Below are 19,605 nucleotides of genomic sequence, written 5' to 3'. Positions count from 1 at the left end.
AGCCAATCACTCGGCCTAACATCTGACTCCACCCCCTCAGTGCCAGTCTTGGAGATATGCGATTGGTCAGAAGTGGAAGAGCCCTAACCCCCTCCCACCTCAGTAAATTCTGTTGGCGGAGGTAGGGCAGTCGCCCCTGACTAAGATACTCGGTATTGAGCACTCGGAGGAGACGCCCCCTAAACGGGAACCCCGATTGGCTACAGGGACGACCGCGGCCCCACCCCCTCACCGAGGAAAGTAGATAAGACCCTTCAAGAATTTTGCAGTCGCTCCACCTCATCTACTGCGCGAGGGAGTGTGGCCAGGACTGGAGGCGGGGCTAGGCAAAGATTGCCCTATAGGGCGGGGGAATGAGACCGGGCTGCTAGGTGGGGATAGGGTTTCTTTGGGGGGCGTGGCTTATGGATCCTTGCTTTCCCGCCGACGGTTGGCCACGTCACGTGACATGGGTTGGAAGATGGCGTCTCCCACAGACGGTAAGGACCGGCTTAGGGATCTTTCAGCTGTAACTTCCTTATTTGCAGTCCTGGGGACTTCCACTGTCTGTCTCCCCTTAGACTTACGCTTTTTTCCTTGGGTTCCAACCCTTTCCTTTCCGCTTTTCCTTAGGATGCGAGTGCGTCCTCAAGCTCACCGGTTCTTCACTGCAGCTCCGGAGGTGCTCGGTTTCCCCTCTGTACCAAGAGGGTGGAGGAGGGCACCGTCGTGGGGCGCATTCTAGGCGAAAGGACGGGGGTCGCCCTGGCCATGCCTTAGCCCCATTTGGGTGAGGCAGGGCCGAGGAGGAGATACTGCTGTGGTAAATGCGGTACCTTAGTGTAGCTTTCTAGTTCTCAGGGTGCCCCATTGAAGGGTCGATTTTCTTCTTTTTGAGCATCAGGAACGATTCTCTCAAACCCTAGGTAGGGTGGGTGGCTGACCTCATCCTGGGATTAAGCCGCAAGCAAAACCTGATACTCTACTGTCTGGGTACAGTTGCCCTATCTTGACCCCTCCCAATGAGAGTCCGGAGGAAGATGAGAATTGAGCATTTCAGTGTAGTCATGCACTTATCTCATACTCTCTTGCTTCTAGTGTATGTGTTGTTTACTAAGGCTGAGTGAGTGAATGATTTCTGTTTATATGTTGTCTAAGATGCAAGGCATTTCAGATAGCAGTTAAGTGGTTTTGGTATAACCTCAAGTTTTTGCACGCGATTCTGCCTTAGTTAGGGTTTTGCAGTCATTTCTGAACTCACTTAATTTTTGCTTCTACCCCACCATCTCCATGTCCATTTCATTGGTATGTAGTTTTTTCTCCTCAAACACATTTTGTGTTTGGAAGAAATTTTGGAAGTTTATTTCAGTAATAAGGAAATTGAGACCAGGAGACCTATTACTGAGTTCCCACTATATGAAAGGCATAATGCTAGGTGCTTTGGGAGAGGAAAAGATTAATCACTCATGTAAACGCTTTTGCACTTTCAGGTCTCATTTATTTATTATTTTTTACTTTATTTGTTTATTTTTTTTTAGAGCGCAAGTGGGGGAGGATGGGGAGGAGAAGAGGGGGACGGAGAGGGAAAGAATCTCAAGCGGACTCTGCTCTGAGCTTGAGACCTACGCAGGGCTCGATCTCACGACCCTGAGATCATGTCAGGTCTCTGAGAAGATTTACCAGAAAGCAGTATCTGGAGTTGCCACTCTTCATTATTATTCACTATCTCATTACCTTCGTCGTCAGCATAGCTATTCTGTTAACTTTGCCCCTTCCATGCTGGTTTATAAATTCCAAGTCTGTCTTGTTCATAGTTGGATCCCAGAGTTTAGCACAGTGCCTGGCAAACAGCAGACCTTTTAGAATATCTACATAAATAATATATTAGTCTCGGGTTTCAAGTTTAACTTAGTCTTAAGTTTTTTTTTTTTTTAAAGATTTTATGTATTTATTTGACAGAGATAGAGACAGCCAGCGAGAGAGGGAACACAAGCAGGGGGAGTGGGAGAGGAAGAAGCAGGCTCATAGCGGAGGAGCCTGATGTGGGGCTGGATCCCATAACGCCGGGATCATGCCCTGAGCCGAAGGCAGACGCTTAATGACTGCGCCACCCAGTCGCCCCAGTCTTAAGTTTTTTAAGCACAGGTGCATACCATATAAGAAATTATGGGTGTTGAGAGTCAAAAGAGATTCCCTGGGGTGCCTGTTGGCTCAGTCAATTAGGCAGCCAACTCTTGATTTCTGCTTAGGTCATGATCTCAGGTTCCTGGGATTGAGCCACACATGGGGTCCCATGCTCAGTGGGGAGTCGGCTTGAGAATTCTCTCTGTGCCCCTGCTCTCTCTCTCTCTCTCAAATAAATAAGTCTTTTTTAAAAGAGAGAGATCGATTCCTTCTCCTGCCTGGGTGCTCTCTTAAAATGTGTTTTTTTCTTGCCAGAAAAAAAAAAGGACATTTAAAAAGTTGGCTAAGGGAATGGGGAGTTACTGTTTGATGAGTAGAGAATTTCAGTTTGGGATGGTGAAAATATTCAGGAGATGGATGGTAATGATGGTTACACAGCAGTGTGAATGCTTTTAATACCACTGAACCATACCCTTAAAAATGGTTGAAGTGGTAAATTTTGTTATGTATGTCTTACCAGAATTTTTTAAAAATCAGCCAAGTGATAGAAGTAATTGCTATTAAAATTTTTAGTTTATTACTAAGTTGTTTTTATATTTATAAGTTTTGCAGATTTTAGAGGTATGTTCCTTGTATTTGATTTTTTCCTGTCTTCTCTATTTCTTTTCCTTTTTGGGCTAGGAAAAATATTGGAAACATTTTTTTTTCCATTGGTCTTCTAGTCACCTCCGTACTCACTATATTGCACACTTGATTTTTTAAAAAGGTTTTATTCATTTATTTGAGAGAAAGAGTGAGAGAGAGCATGCACGAGCAGAGGAGGAGGGCAGAGAGAGAGGGAGAAGCAGACTCCCCGCTGAGCAGGGAGCCCAGCTTGGGTCTTCATGCCAGGACCCTGGGATCATGACCTGAGCCAAAGACAGACGCTTAATCGACTGAGACACTCAAGCGCCCCTGCTTGGGATTTCTTTAAAAAGGAGAACATTGAAATTACTTAATGTATGAGAGTAATGCTCATAGCAGAGTCCTGAGTTATGCCCCATACTGTGGTATCATAAGGCAACCGTTGTTTGTTATCAGATCCTATTCTTGATAAGTTCACTTTTGTTATGGTTGAACTTCCCATCAGTAACATTCCTTAGGAGTTTGAAAGTTGGCATTTTGTGTATTACACACAGCTTTTCTTTGTTATCATTTTTGGATGCTTTAGTTAAGGCAATTTATTGGGGTTGAGTTCTTTACCAATTAGAATGCTCCCTGCTCCCAGAAATTCCCTTCGAATATTTGGGGAAAAAATTGAGGTTAGAGAAAAACACATGTTGAAAAATTTTATGCATACATATATTTTCCAGGGAATGAGGTGATAGCTTTTTTTTTTTTTTTAGATTTCCGGAGATGTGACTCACCCAGAAAGTGTTAAGAACCGCTGTTTAGATCATTAATTTATGCAGCTAGTTAGGATACTGAGCATACAATATGTACTCAACAAATGTTAATTGTTACTAATTTTGAGCACCTACTGTGTGCGGAGGCAAGAGTGGCAAAGAAATGGTGTCAAAGAATTAAGCAAGGGCTGGATTATGCATGATTTTTTTAGGGCATGGCCGATATACATTCATGAAATTCGCTGGGAAGAAGTCCCTTACTCTGAAGAGTGACACAAACGGATTGACATTTAAAAAAAAATAATCAGTTCTGGCGACTTTGTGAAGAATAGATTTGGGTAGAGAGGGGAAGAAATAAGGATAGAAGGAGGGTGAACTGTTCAGAGGCTTCTGAAGTAGCCTGGAAGAGAAGTGATGGTTCCTTGGTTAATTAATGTGGTTTCGTAGTGTATTTTAGAGATGGAAACTACTGGATTTACTAATGGATTGTAATGGAAGGTTGAAGGAAAGGGAGGCATGATGGATAGATGACCTCTGGGTTTTGATTTGAGAACTGGGGTTCATGGTGGTGCTATTTCCTGATATGGAGGTGGTTTTGAACGTAATTATTAGACTCAGAAAGGTTTTCACACATGTAAATGAAGAGAGATGTCAAGAGTTATCAGAGCTCTGGCAGAGAAGTTTGTTAAGTAGCCTCTTAATTATACCTCTGAAGTTCTGGGAAAGATTGAGACTGGAAATATAAATGTGAAATTATTGACATAAAAATGATGGTAAAGGCTGTGGGGCTAGATGAGATCTTAGGAGGCTTTAGGTAGACCTGGGGTGGGACCTGAGTGGGGGAAAGTAAGGAAGGAGTCGGGGAAGTAGGAGAAAAACCAGCATAGTGGTTTTACAGAAGCTGGAAGTGGAGTTTTTCTTTTTTCTCTCTCTCTTTTTTTAAAGATTTATGTATATATTATGGGGCGCCTGGGTGGCACAGCGGTTAAGCGTCTGCCTTTGGCTCAGGGCGTGATCCTGGCGTTATGGGATCGAGCCCCACATCAGGCTCCTCCGCTATGAGCCTGCTTCTTCCTCTCCCACTCCCTCTGCTTGTGTTCCCTCTCTCGCTGGCTGTCTCTATCTCTGTCGAATAAATAAATAAAAGCTTAAAAAAAAAAAAGATTTATGTATGTATTAGAGAGAGGGGGAGAGCATGTGCGAGTTGGGGGTGGGCAGAGGGAGAGGAAAGTGAGAAAATCTCAAGCAGACTCCCCGTTGAGCATGGAAACTGATGTAGGGCTTGATCTCACAACCCAAGATCATGACCTGAGCCGAAACCAAGAGTCAGACGCTTAACTGACTGAGCCACCCAGGTGCCCTGGAAGTGGAGTTTTTCAAGGAGAGTGGTCAGTGTGTAAATGCTGCAAAGAAGTCACAGACAACAGAGAAGTGGCCACTGGATTTAGCAACATAGGTCATAGATGACCTTGATCACAGCACTTTCCATGTATGCGGGAACAGAAGCCTGATTGTCTTGGGTTAAGGAGAGAATGTAAGGTGAGGAAGTGAAGACATCAGGATAGACAACTCAAGAATTTTGTAATGAAGGAGGAATATGGAGGTAATGGGGTCATGGAAGAGTTTTTTTTTTTTTTTTCAAAGAAGGGGAATTCTAGAGCAGACTTATTTGCTGTTGAGTATGAGGCAGTGGAGAAGGTAGAAATTGATTGTGCAAGAGGGATTATTCAAGATAATGTCTTTGACAAAGCAAGAGAATGACCTCCAGAGCTCTGCAGAGGAGTTCGTCTTAATTGGGGAAAAGTCTAAGAGTATGAGTGAAGATGCGGGTGGGTTTGTTGATATTTATTTTTCCTAACATCCCACTAAAACATTGCTCCCATTTTAGAGATCAGAGAAGTGAAGTTTGATGAAGGAGAATGATTTATTTGTATAATATCATGCCCCAGCAGTATCAGTGGTATAGAACTCAGATTTCTGGAGCACCTGGGTGGCTTAGTCAGTTAAGCGTCTGCCTTCAGCTCAGGTCATGATCCCAGAATATGCTTCTCCCCCTGCCCCTCACCCAGCTCATGCTCTCTGTTTCTCTTTCAGATAAATAAAATCTTAAAAAAAAAAAAATCTTAAAAAAAAACCCAAACAACTCATGGGGCACCTGGGTGGCTCAGTTGTTGGGCATCTGCCTTCAGCTCAGGTCATGGATCCCAGCGTCCTGGGATCGAGCCCCACATCGGGCTCCCTGCTTGGCGGGAAGCCTGCTTCTTCTCCCTCTGCTCCTGCTTGTGTTCCCTCTCTTGCTGTCTCTATCTCTGTCAAATAAATAAATAAAATCTTTAAAAAAACAACAACAACAGATATCTAGACTTCCAAGTGAATGTTCCAGTTTGTTGTGTTCTTTGAGACTGAAATGTTGTAAAATATAAATTAATGTGTTTTGTGTCTTCTTGACTCATCTGGGTGTTTTGTTCTAGGGACAGATCTGGAAGCATCTTTGCTAAGTTTTGAAAAACTTGACCGTGCCTCACCAGACCTTTGGCCAGAACAATGTAAGTTTTTGGTTTCTTGATATCAGAATCAATACAGGAGAACCCAGTGCTACTTTAAGAGAGACACTTTAGAAGTTCTCATTTAACTGTAATGGTTAAAATTTTGATTTTGCTCCACAGGGAAGAGACTGAATTCTGTGGTCTGATGTTAAGAATAGCTGTTTGATAGTTTAACTTTTTCAGGACATAGTGTGAGTCAGGAAATGATAGAGAGCCTTAAAAAAAATGAATCTGCAATAAATTCAGACAGTACAGAGATACATAAAGTAGTAGTTCCTCAACCTCCTTTGGTCACTCTTGTAAACTCACAATTAATAGTTTGGTACAAATCCTTTTGGCCTTTTTTATGATTACATAGGTAAACAAATAAATATGTATTTTTAAAGTATACAGCAGGGTTTTTTGGGTTTGTTTGGGTTTTTGTTTTATTTTTGGTTTTGGTTTTTTTTTTTTTTTTTTTTGGTATAATGATGGGGTCATGTGTACATGGTTAAGCTAACGTAGCTTAGTTTATTCTACCTAGTAATTTATTAATGGATCTTTCTATGTTAGTAGGTGTAGATCTACTTCATTCTCCTAAAGTATTTCGTTATAATAGATAAACTGTAGTTTGTATATTCCTACCCTATATGGAAACCTTAGATCCACTGTTTGATACTACAAACAACTTAACATGTATCTTTGTGCACAAGGGAGAGGATGGCTGAGTGTGAGAGTGCCCATTTACCCACATACTAGCCAATATGGGGGAGAGGGGCAGGGGGAGAGGGGGAGAGAGAATCCCAGGAAGACTGCACACTGAGCACAGACCCGGATGGGGTGTGGCGGGGAGGGGTGCTCAGTCTCAAGACTCTGAGATCATGATCTGAGCCAAAACCGAAAGTCAGACGCTCAACTGACTGAGCCACCAGGTGCCCCTGGATGGTACTGATTTTTATTATTTTTAGTTCATATTTCTTTATTAGTGAGATTGAACAGTATTTTATTTTTAAATATCTGCTTTTTATCTTTCTGTTTTCTAATGTGATTCTTCCCATGAGGCATTTAAATAAACAGTTATCCAATTGTCAGTCCATGACAGGACAGCATACCTAAAAAAGAAATTTGAACTTCCTGGTAAGAGATAGTGTATCTCTCCATTCTCCCAACCAGCTAACTCCTGTCCTTGCAAGTTTGGTTGAGGCATTTTCTCTGAGAAGCTTTTCCTGCCCCCTCAGTCTGACCTAGATTTCCCTTTTTTTTTCTTCCCATAGCACCTAGTATCTTTCTTGGAGCACTTAACCAGTTTTATAGTTACTGAGTTATTCTTTCTCCTCTTCCAGACTATAAGCTCCTTGAAGACAAGGCTGTTTTCTTCTTATCCTTTGGATCCTCTATGTCTGGGGAACTAAAATGTTTATTGAATAAATAATGTGTTTTTTCTTTTCAGTACCAGGTGTTGCTGAATTTGCAGCTTCCTTTAAAAGTGTAAGTAATGTTTCACTTACCTAATGAAGTTTATCCAGTGTTTTGCTCCTTAATAAAAGCTCAAATAATCTCCTATTACTTTATTTTCAAGGAAAATGTCATAGGCTTCCAATCAGTTTGTAACTACAGCCCTGGAAATCTGTGTATATTATCATCATGTTGATGATAATGTCTTCCTCTGTCAGATGTTCTGTTTTGGCATTTTGACCTTTGTCTTTTAGCCTCTTTTCTCAGCTTGAAAGCTTTTAAGGTAAAGCAGTTGAAATCTTTAATGTAACACCAGTATTCTTTTTTGCCCAAACCATGATTTTGAAGCTTTTCTCTTTTGTTTATGGGATGCATTATGACCTTATCTTACACCTCCCTATGGGATTTTGAAATTTCTCAGTGGTTCATCAAAAAGCAAAGGAAGACATCCATTAGAGCCACAACCTTTGTACTTTCAGGGCAGCAGGCACTGTGCTTGATGCTCTCCATATATTCTCTTTTGTTCCCACAACCCAGAGAATGTGATTATAGTATCACCTAGCACTTTTTTTTTTTTATAATGATTTTTTATTTTATTATGTTAGTCACCATACAGTACATCCCCGGTTTCCGATGTAAGGCTCGATGATTCATTAGTTGTGTATAACACCCAGTGCACCATGCAATACGTGCCCTCCTTACTACCCATCACCGGCCTATCCCATTCCCCCACCCCCCTCCCCTCTGAGGCCCTCAGTTTGTTTCTCATAGTCCATAGTCTCTCATGTTTCATTTCCCCTTCTGATTACCCCCCCTTTCTTTATCCCTTTCTTCCCCTATGATCATCCTAGTTCTTATGTTCCATAGATGAGAGAAATCATATGATAGTTGTCTTTCTCTGCTTGACTTATTTCACTTAGCATTATCTCCTCCAGTGCCGTCCATTCTTTCTGATTGCTGAGTAATATTCCATTGTATATATGGACCACAACTTCTTAATCCAGTCATCTGTTGAAGGGCATCTCGGCTCCTTCCACGATTTAGCTATTGTGGACATTGCTGCTATGAACATTGGGGTGCATATGGCCCTTCTCTTACTAAGTATCACCTAGCACTTACTTAGTGCTTACCATATGCCTGGCACCATTCTGGGTACTTTATGTATATTATTTAATCTTCACAAAACCATGTGGGGTATACGTACTATTACTATCCCAATTTTATAGATGAGGAAATGGGCACAGAGAGAGAGGTTAAGTAGGTTACCCAAGGTTATAAGCTATAAGTGGCAGAACCAGGCTTTGAATCCACTGATCTGATTACTAGCATCCATACTCTTAACACCATATGCAGAAGAATTTAAGTCCAGTGTTAAAAGCACTAACTGAAAGAGAACCTTGGAAATTACTTGCCCAAGTTCTAGTGAGTGACAGACCAGTATTTGAATGCAGATTTTATCTATTACAGAGCTCATGCTCTATCTAGTAAACCATGTCATTGGGGATTTGTAATATAACTCTCACTTTTTAAGTGAAGCGTGGTAGTTTTAAATGTTTTTAAGGTAGTTTTAAATTTTTTAAACTTTGTTTTTAAGCAAACTGTAGAGGGGCGCCTGGGTGGCTTAGTCGGTTAAGTGTCTGCCTTTGCCTCAGGTCATGATTCCGGGGTCCTGGGATTGAGCCCTGCATCGGGCTCCTTGCTCAGCAGAGAGCCTGCTTCTCCATCTCCTGCTTGTACCCGCTTTCTCTGTGTCAAATAAATACATAAAGTCTTAAAAAAATAAAATAAAATAAAATAAATTGTAGAACTCCTCATTGTCTGTATAGGGAAGAGCCACTGCAACAATGAAAGTTCAAGAACCTTCTGTACCTTGCTATGTGCTTAGTATTTTCTACTTATTATTAGAGTTATAAGTGCTGAATTAAATATTAATGCCCCCCCTAGGGGCGCCTGGGCGGCTCAGTTGGTTGAGTGTCTGACTCTTGATTTTGTCTCAGGTCATGATCTTGGGGTCGTGGGATTGAGCCCTTCATTGGGCTACTCACTGTACTTGTCCCTCTCGCTCTGCTTCTCCCCCCACTCGTTCTCTCTCTCAAACAAATAAATAAAATCGTTAAAAAATAAACAAATAAAATTTAAAAAAATATATTAAGGCCCTGTGGCTTTCTGGTTCCTTGAGAGTATCTGTTCAGAGGTAGTTTAGACTTAATAGCCTCCCATTTAATCAAAAACTAGGGTTGTATGAAAGCTGGCCTGAGCTCATTTAGCATTCAGTGAGGCCTAAGCATGAAGAGTTCAGAACGGTATGGGGCTTTGGAGTCAGATTCACTTAGATTTGTGTCCTGAATCTGCTACTTCACTGTCTGTGACCTGAACAAGTTTCCTAACAATTTTGAGCTTTAGTGTTCTCATCTCAAACTATCTCATAGGATTCTTAGTGTAAAATGCCATCATGCATGTAAAATACTTTGCATAGTACCTAGGACATAATAAACAGTACCAGTAGCTAGTAGTATTAGATCAGCTTTTGTCTAATAGATTGAGTACAAAGTACCTAACTTAATTTTCTTACATTCTCATTCATACTTACTTTTCAGTTTAGTTAATTATATTTGGTAACAACTAAATATTTTGAGTTGTAAATAGAAATAAGAGGTTTTAAAAAAAAACTTTTATTAAAATATGTTGTTTTTTGAAAATATGATTGTCTATCTGCCCTTTTTCCCTAGAAGTATGCACATTCATATTAAGTTTTGTTTCTAGGGGTTAGGGTCATCCCGACCCCAGGTTTAAATCTGGTATTGTCTGTTTCCCTACTGGTGGGTAAAAATGGCAAATTTGACCAATGGCCTTCCAGGAAAGGTAGTATAGAGTAGTCGTTTCTGAACTCAGACTTCCTGGGTTTGAATCTTGGCTCCAATAGCTATGTGTCCAGAGGCAAGTGATTTATAATCTTCCTGTACATCAGTTTTTTTCACTTGTAAAATGAGGATAATAATACCTGCTTCATAGGGTTGATTTGGAAATTAACACGATGCATCAGTCACATAGTACCAAGCAAATGTTAATTAAAAAGAAAAAGAAAAAAGACTCAAAGCTGAAATAATGTTTCTCAACCATACCCCTGCCTGCACAACAGAATCATCAGTGTGCAGTTTTGGAGCTTTTAAAAAATACCTATGTAATGGTTGTAGCTTGGCAGGTGAGGCTGGACCTGTGAACCCTGCAGTGGGTGTTCATTTAGCTTCACGTTGTCTTGTTCATGTGGATAGTGACGTAGCATTCTGCTGCCATTCTTACCTGTGGAAAAGGAGGGGGGTCCACTAGCATGAGAAGTGTTTGGATCTTTTTTAGTTAAGTTTGGTAGTTTTCAACTTTGTTTTTAAACGAACTGTAGAACTCTTCATTGTCTGTAAAGAAAAGAGCCACTGCAACAATGAAAATTCAAGAACATTCTGTGCTAAACACAGTTTGCGGTGTTCTGTTACCTTTTTTGTATATTTAGGATGCTAAAATGTTTTTGAACTTAAATTGGCGGTATTACATTAAAAAAATACATATGTAATGTCCCTTGCTCTGTTCTCTCCACTGGGCCCTCCTTCCACCTCCAGTAATCTGAATCAGTGCATCTGGAGTGTGGCCAGGTCATCTGTATTTTTTTGTTCCATAGAAGATTCTCATGTGCAACTAGAATTGAAAACTGTTGCCCAAAGTTATTCCAAGAATGGGCTCTCTTTCATATTTTGTAAGTTCACTTTTCAGAAATGAGAGGATAACTTAAAATTCTGAAGTTTTCTAAAATGCCTACAATAAAATGAAATTTGAAGTGATGATCACCACAGTCTTCTCACAAATTGAGGACTTCCTCTTTTTAAAAATTTGAAGTATAGTCGATGTATGTTAGTTTCAGGTGTACGACATAGTGAATCAACAATTATATATATTACATTATTATTGACTATATTCCCCATGCTGTACTTTTCATTTCTGTGACTTATTTCCTTTATAACTGAAAGTTTGTACCTCTTAATCCCTCTTCACCTATTTTGCCCATCCCCCCCAACACAACCACTAGTTTGTTCTCTGTATTCATGAGTCTGTTTCTGTTTTTTATTTGTTCATTTGTTTTGTTTTCAGATTCCACATATAAGTAAAATCATATGCCATTTGTCTTTCTTTGTCTGACTTATTTCCACTTAGCATAATACCCTTTAGGTCCATTCATGTTGTCATGGATGGCAAGATTTCATTTTTTTTTTTTTTTAAGATTTTATTGATCTTAGAGATAGTGAAAGCGAGTGGGGTGGGCAGAGGGAGAGAATCTTCAAGCAGATTCCCTGCCGAGCACAGAGCCTGACATGGGGCTCAGTCCCAAGATAAAGACCTGAGCCAAAACTAAGAGCCAGCTGCTCAACTGACTGAGCCACCCAGGTGCCCCAAGATTTCATTCTTTTTAATGGCTGACTAATATTCCTGTGTGTGGTGTGTGTGTGTGTGTGTGTGTGTGTGCGCGCGCGCGCAGAGGGAGAGAAACATCTTTCTATGAATCTTTCCCTCTGCCAGAGAATGTTACTTCCTGATTGTCTCAAACAGTTCAGTTGGAGGCTTTTACCAGAACTGAATTTCAAGTGATTTCTTTCATTGCTTTACTAACCTCTTATCCATGAAATAGTAATAGTAGTCAGATCTTTCTTCTAAGATCATTTCTCTGAGACCAGCTGTAAAAATGAGCAGAATTACTTTGCAAGGTGACTATCTGTAGGTCATATCTGAACCTAGAGAAATCTGGGTTTTTGAAACTATAATTTACCAGTATTTTCAAACAACCTGAAGACTGTGTGACAAGCTACTTTTCTGTAAGAAGGGAGATTATGGTTTCTTTACATTTTGTATGTATCTGAGTGGATATATTCTTGTATTCTGACAGCCTATTACTAGTTCTCCACCCAAGTGGATGGCTGAAATAGAACGTGATGACATTGACATGTTGAAAGGTAAGCAATGCTGGCGACCTCTGACTTTTAACCTGACATTTATGTTCCTCTACAAACCACCTTTCCAGTTTTCTCTCGCTGTTCCCTTACAAGTATTTGCTGCAGTCAGACCACCTACTTAACCAAGCTGATTCATGGTTCTTCATGTCTGAATGCTTGTCTCTACTTTTCCATATGTATAAATCCCTTCAATTCAGGACCCACTCATAATGATTTCTTCTCCTGCTAAATTCCTTTAATATTAACTTTATTTGGTATAATGCTGTAGTCGACAAAAGCTCTCACATAGATTTTTCCCATTTAATTCTCGTAAAGGTCATGTGAGTTAGGTATGATGATACCCAAGGTTCAGAGGTTAACTTAACCAAGGTTTATTAGAAAGAGTTAAAATTTAAACTGATCTTTTAAGTCTAGTCTCTTACCAGTCTAACACAAGTGCCTTATTTAGGATTTAGTGCTATATATTGTTGTCAGTACTATTAATTGATAACCCCTTAGTGGGTTAGGACCTGTCTTTTAGTTCTTTCTATCCCATCAGTTTCTCCTGTAAAGAATACTATAAGTAGTAAACACTGTTGTTTGATAAATGACTTGGAACTCAACCACAAAGTAGAAATTTAAATTAAAAAACATTAATTTTCCTTGATTTTGCTCTACTTTATTTAATTTTTATCATCTTTCCGGTGATAAGATTCATGATGGTTGTAAAGTAATAGACTGAAATTAAGGTAAAAATCTGGTATTCTTGAGCTATTTAAGCCGCTGAACAGATCACGAAAGTCTGCTTACACCAGATATGGATAATGAGTGTGGCATGATAAGTGGGAGAAAATAACACCTTTATTTGATTTCAGAAGTAATTCATTGTTCTGCATGAAATGCTTAAATGCAGATCCCCTCCTCCATCCATGGAAAAATTAAGTCTCAAGGGCATCTCAGCTTCATTGTTGTAATGTTCCAAACGGACATTTATATAACATCCCATCAGTGTGTATTTTCTAAGGAAACTTAAAATTTTTGGTATGGGATCATAGCCTTATGTTCCATACAAATTAACCTGGGCCTTAAACATAAGTTCATCTGAAGCATTTTGCAACAGTAGGAAAAATTCACTAGTGTGTGTGTGTGTGTGTGTGTGTGTGTGTGTGTGTGTTTAAGGGGCATGATTGGATTAGAAGAGATATGGGTCCATTTTCTACTTACTAGATAAGAATTAAGCTAAAAACTTTTATAACAAGGATTTCCAACCTGAATGAGTGGTTAACTAGAGAACAGTAGAAATATATGGTATTGAAATAAATGATTCTGTTTCAGAACTGGGGAGCCTCACCACAGCTAATTTGATGGAGAAGGTACGAGGCCTACAGAACTTGGCCTATCAGCTGGGGCTGGATGAGTGTGAGTACCCAGATCACATTTATTCAGGGTTGCATGTTGTGTATTTCATGATGAGTGCTAGCTATAATTCAGCAAGTATCTTTATTAGGCGTTGTGAAGGTAAGAAGTCACTGTAATCTAGAGTACCTTTTATGGTGTAGTATGCTGCAATAGTTACTGTTATTTTTCTCTGTATAGTGAAAGTATATTGGAAACCCTTTCAGTTAAAGTGATAGAGTGTCAAATCAAAGTATTTGATCTTAATCAAATACTTAATATACAGTCTTAAGAATACAGTCTTAATCAAAAGAGGGACCTTATTAGTTCACATAAATCAAAATTTCAGGAGTAGAAATAGCTTTGATATCTAGATGTTTGATTTTTAATGATGTCATTGGGATGTGCTCTTACTTTTGCTTTTGATTTGCATCTCAAGGCTCTTGCATTAGTCTTATTCTTTGAACTGGCACTGGGGAAGGTGGCCAAAGGAGCTTCAGTTTATGTGTCTTTAAATCTCATAATCCCAAAATAAAGAATGTCTTTTCTGAACATTCCAAAAGAAAGATCCTGGGGAGTACTCAGACTGTACCATCTTGACTCAAATACCTATCTTAGAACCGGTCCTTTAGCCAGTTAGCATGGTGGGCCAAGCCTGGGTCCAGGATGCAGACACAGATTAGAGGAGTTAGTCTGATTCAGATCCCAAGGAATGGGAGGAAGGATTGGTTCCCCAAAGGAAGGGCCATATAGCAGGCCAAGAACATAGTCTGCTGTCATGACTAATGTTTTAAAACTTCTCATTTATTCCTGTCTGCTCTCCGTTCTTTTAGTGTACATTTATTTCTTTATAGATTGTATTTCTTCCCATACTATATTCATTATAAAACTGGGAAAGGAGGGGCGCCTGGGTGGCACAGCGGTTAAGCATCTGCCTTTGGCTCAGGGCGTGATCCTGGCGTTACAGGATCAAGCCCCGCATCGGGCTCCTCCGCTATGAGCCTGCTTCTTCCTCTCCCACTCCCCCTGCTTGTGTTCCCTCTCTCGCTGGCTGTCTCTATCTCTGTCGAATAAATAAATAAAATCTTAAAAAAAAAAAACTGGGAAAGGAATTATAGAAATTCTCACTTTGTAACTGAAAGAGAAACTCAACAAAAATACAGTCGGTAGAACTTGGTTCTCAATGGGTACTTCCTGACACCTTCATGAATCCACAATTGGGAGAAGCTACAGTAGCTTATAGTTTTCTTCAAACATGCAAATTTTGCACTGATTAAAACAATCCCCAAAACAGTTTCATAATGTTTCATAATGTAGAGCATATAGAGGATTTACTTGTTCACATTGTTGATTTAAATTCCTGCCAAATTCAATATTTCACTTTAAAATTTCATTTAAAACTTCTAATTTTTGACTAATAGTCATCACTTCCTTAGGCCTCCTTATCTTTTCTGTATTTCCATCACTGTCATTAACAGTTGGCTTTCTTTTACCAAGAAAATATTTTTTAATCACTTTATGAATCAAGGAGCAGGAAACAACAGACTATGGTTGCTAGGTGGTCTGCTAGGTTCACTCATTGTTACCTAACTCTCCTCTGTGTTACTGGTAAATTATTTCTCATGATTAAAATTTGTGTGTTGGCAAAATCAATATTTACCATGTGTGTCACAGACCCCAAAGGTTTATAATGAAAAGGCAAACCTGTGATTATTAAATTCATGAATGCTAGGTTGGTATAATATAGAAGTTGATTCTGTTACTAGCTCTGGATAGTAAATGCTGTAATAATGATAATAACCCTTTATCTCTCTGTGTCAGTTTTTTTTAATAAAATAAATTTTTTGCTCATTATATCAAGATGCTGTATTGCCAAATGTATTTATCAACAGTATTATCTCTAGTTAGTTGTAGTTGAAATTGCTATATTCCTTCTGATTAGTCTTTCTTTTTCTGCTTTCCTACTGAGAAAGATAAAATTTTCCCCCCATTTTTTATTTTGGAGAATTTTAAACATATACCAAAGTAGAGAGAATAGAATAATGACCTCATGTAGCCATGACCCAGCTTCAGTAGTCAACATATGGCCAATCTGTTTCACTTACACAACCTCCCATAATTTTTATTTTGTTAAAGATTTTATTTATTTATTTGACAGCACAAGAAGGGAGAGTCGCAGGCAGAGGGAAAGGGAGAAGCAGACTCCCCGCTGAGCAGGGAGCCGGATGCGGGACTCGATTCCAGGACCCCAGGATCATGACCTGAGCCGAAGGCTGTTGTTTAACCAACTGAGCCACCCAGGCGCCCACCTCCCATAGTTATTTTAAAGCAAATCTTAGGTATTATATTACCTCATTGCCCAATAACTCCATATATATTTCCAAAAGATAAGATCTGTCTCCTTCTTACCTTACCTTTTAAAATATATTCACAATTCCATTATTATGCCAAAAATTTTTCAACAAACTTGCTTAATATCGTCAAATAGCTAATCGGGATTCGGATTTCCCTTGTTGACTTATAATTGTCTTTATACAGTTGGTTTATTAGAATCGGGTCCTAAATAAGGTTCATATACTGTATTTGATTGATATGTCTCTTAAGTCTCTCTTCATCTGTCATAGTTCCACCTCCTTTTTATTTTCCCTTGCCACTTATTAAACCTAGTTATTTGTTCTGTAGAACTTTCCACATTCTGGATTTTGTTGTTTACATTCCTATGGTAGTGGTTAATATGTTCATTTATCCCTTTTTATTTCCTGGTAGTTAGATCTAGAAGCTTGCACAGATGACAGCTTGACCTTTTTATTTTTATTTTGGCCATTTCCTAAATGGTATTGTATACATCCATCAGAAGGTACATCATGTCTGCCTATCTGTCTTTGTGATGTTATAATTAATTAGTTGATGAAGGCGTTGTTAGCCTGATTATTCATTGTAAAATTCTCCATCAGCCTTACACAAGAGTTTTAGCAGCCTTTGGTAACTGCCTAGATCCCCTGTTTTATTATAGGTTGCCAGATGGTAATACTCTAGTTCTGTCATTTTTTGTTATTAACTAGAATTTTTTATAAAGGACTTTATCTTATCAACTATTTATTATTACCTTGAAAGCTGTTTCTACAGGATAAATGAATCTTTCTCTTTATCAGTTTTTAGAATAAAGAGTTCCCCTAAACATCAGTAAAGTTTATTTTAATGGCTTTCCACAGAATCAGAGACTTGGTGTGGTTGATTTAGTTTTTAATCCACACAGTTAAAAACATTATTACTGTTAAGTGTTTGTATCTCTAAAACTTAAGACATTGTAGGTGGGGATTTGTAGTCACCTAACTCAGCCACTTTTAAGTACTGAACCAAAATGCCGCAACAAAAATGCTCATTTCTGCCATATGAGTCCCTTGAGCACAGCTGAGATTTTTAAAAATAATTTTCTGGTTCAAAATTCACCCTTATTTCAATTTCCGTAGCAGTGCTTTGCAACTTATTGTCATTTTTCCCTGATTACAACAAGTTAACTGACATATAGAAAATAGTTTTCGCTAATAGAATTGGAAAGGTTTAAATTGATATGTATTGGACTTCTTGGGTACAGTCTCTGTTTTATTGTATATAGTGTATTTGCATAAAAACAAGATCTTTTTTTTGTCCTTACAGATTATTCATCTGCTCTAGGGGTTGACATTTACTTGACACCCTAATCTGGTGTTTCGATGTCTCAGTCCTCTTTCCTGCATTAATTGAGAGGATGACATGGATGAAAAATAAGCAATAGGAACTGATGAATCCCCAAGGACCAGTGATCCTGTTTTCATGCAAATATCTGCACTGATAAAGATGATGGAAAGAAAAAAAATGCAAAAAATATTTGTCCTCAGAACATGATTGTTTGTCACTTCTCTAGAGCATTGTTATATGTTGTGTATAGAAATAATGTGTACCTTCTAGGGCTGATAGTAACTAGATTGTGTCTTTTGGAAGATGAACCATGCCCTTTGATTTGGTACGTGATTATGTCTCAGATAACCCTTTTGGGATTTTGGAGTGCAGTAATTTGTATAGGTGTTTATAGCTTGGCTTGATTTGAGCAGTTAATTAATATGAAATTCCCATAAATACATAGAAACATGAAAAATTGTAAACTGCCTTACCATATAAAGAATTTCGTTTTCATAACTTCTTTCTGAGTTCAGCGTCCTTCCTGTTTTGCTGGAACTGTTGCAGTCTCTAACCAGTATCCCTGCCTCTCAACCACCCCATTCCAGGCTATCTTGTTTATCCTTCTCCGATTAATTTTTCTAAAGTATCATTTGCTTCTTTTGTCCTTTGCTCATAAGTCATTATTAGTACTTTACTGACCATGCGATCAAATTCATTTTCTAGCATGGCATTCAAAATCCTGTTCATTCTGGCCCTAGCTTAATGACTAGTTTTCTTACTTACTTCTCCCCTACCAAAATACCATGTGCTGTTCCCATTTGAAATAGTCTTCCTGTTACACTTGGTCATCTTCTTAATTCTATCCATGCTATTCCTTTTTCTCAGAAAGCTCTCCCTGACCTATTTCTAATATTAGAACTTCTAGTCATCCTTCACTGTTTAGTCCCAGATTTACCTCTTTCAACAGCCTTTCCTTTTCATTCCTTATCTGGAAAGTGAACGCTTTCCTGGCCTCCCAAATTGCTCCTAGAGCAGTTCATTTGTTTCATTTGTATGGCACTTTTACCATTCTGGGAGATTTTGGTACATGTCTTATCCCTTGATTGATTGTAACTCTTTCAGGTAAGAATCATACTTTGGGCTATCTTTCTGATCCATAGAGTACCTGGCATGTAGTAAATGCACAAGTGTGTATTTGCTGATGTAATGAATGATCAACTGCTGATGACTTTGGGTGAAATGATAGAAGTTTCCTAATGAAATCTATTGACTTCACACTGAAAAGGTGAAAGTTTCTGGAAATTGTTCTTTTTCTGGATAGTTGGTGTTTTAGTGATGAGAAGTAACATTTGAAGGTCTTGTAGTGTCTGGAATTTTCTTCTAGTGGCTGATCAACCACACATAGTAAAAATAGGGTGAAGCTCATTGAAGGTGGTTTGATTTTATCTTCTACTTGAACCTTATTCCATCACTGTTATGACCTGGACATGATCCTGATCTAATCTTTTCAACAGTCCGTTGGTTGCTTTATTCCTAAGAGCAATGAAACTAGGGGTGCCTGGCTGGCTCAGTTGATAGAGCATGTGACTCCCCCTTGATCTCGGAGTTGTAAATTTGAGCCCCATGTTGGGTGTAGAGATTACTTAAAGATAAAATCTTAAAAAAAAAAAAAAAAGACAAATGGACTATCATTGTGAATCTTATTGAACACTGATTCTCAACATTTTTTACCCTTTAAAATTTTTTTCCCTCTTGTCTCTGAAGGCTAGAAATGATGCAGATGAGCTAATTAATGGCTATATTCAAGATATTTTTAAACAGAATGTGAAAATTGGGAAAGCAGAGGATCATGCCATTTGAAACTAAGGCTAAAGGTTGGGATTCTGATGCACTTGTTCTTTTTTCTTTTACTTTTTTTTTTTTTTTTTTAAAGATTTATTTATTTATTTATTTGACAGAGATAGAGACAGCCAGCGAGAGAGGGAACACAAGCAAGGGGAGTGGGAGAGGAAGAAGCAGGCTCCCAGGGGAGGAGCCTGACGTGGGGCTTGATTCCAGAACGCCAGGATCACACCCTGAGCCGAAGGCAGACGCTTAACGACTGAGCCA

The 19,605-nt window shown here is 39.0% G+C and overlaps 1 protein-coding gene across 4 annotated transcripts in view; it reads left to right on the top strand.

Annotated features, from left to right (window-relative positions):
• Positions 1-134: 134 nt before the first annotated feature.
• Positions 135-19,605, top strand: part of LIN52 (lin-52 DREAM MuvB core complex component) — a 106,904-nt gene continuing 87,433 nt past the window's right edge. The window contains exons 1-6 of one of the 4 annotated variants that reach the window (XM_008699816.2): positions 139-479; positions 5,960-6,034; positions 7,464-7,501; positions 12,396-12,462; positions 13,777-13,860; positions 17,494-18,016. In XM_008699816.2, the coding sequence (XP_008698038.1) occupies positions 449-479; positions 5,960-6,034; positions 7,464-7,501; positions 12,396-12,462; positions 13,777-13,860; positions 17,494-17,537 (339 nt within the window). In that variant the 5' untranslated portion in view covers positions 139-448 and the 3' untranslated portion in view covers positions 17,538-18,016. Of the gene's footprint in view, positions 480-5,959; positions 6,035-7,463; positions 7,502-12,395; positions 12,463-13,776; positions 13,861-17,493; positions 18,017-19,605 lie in introns of those variants that run through there. The other 3 variants (XM_040641662.1, XM_040641664.1, XM_008699811.2) reach the window with 3 other exon arrangements.

Source organism: Ursus maritimus, unplaced genomic scaffold (assembly GCF_017311325.1).
Source record: "Ursus maritimus isolate PB19 unplaced genomic scaffold, ASM1731132v1 scaffold_25, whole genome shotgun sequence".
NCBI lineage: Eukaryota > Metazoa > Chordata > Mammalia > Carnivora > Ursidae > Ursus > Ursus maritimus.
This window is presented reverse-complemented; position numbering and strand designations above follow the sequence as displayed.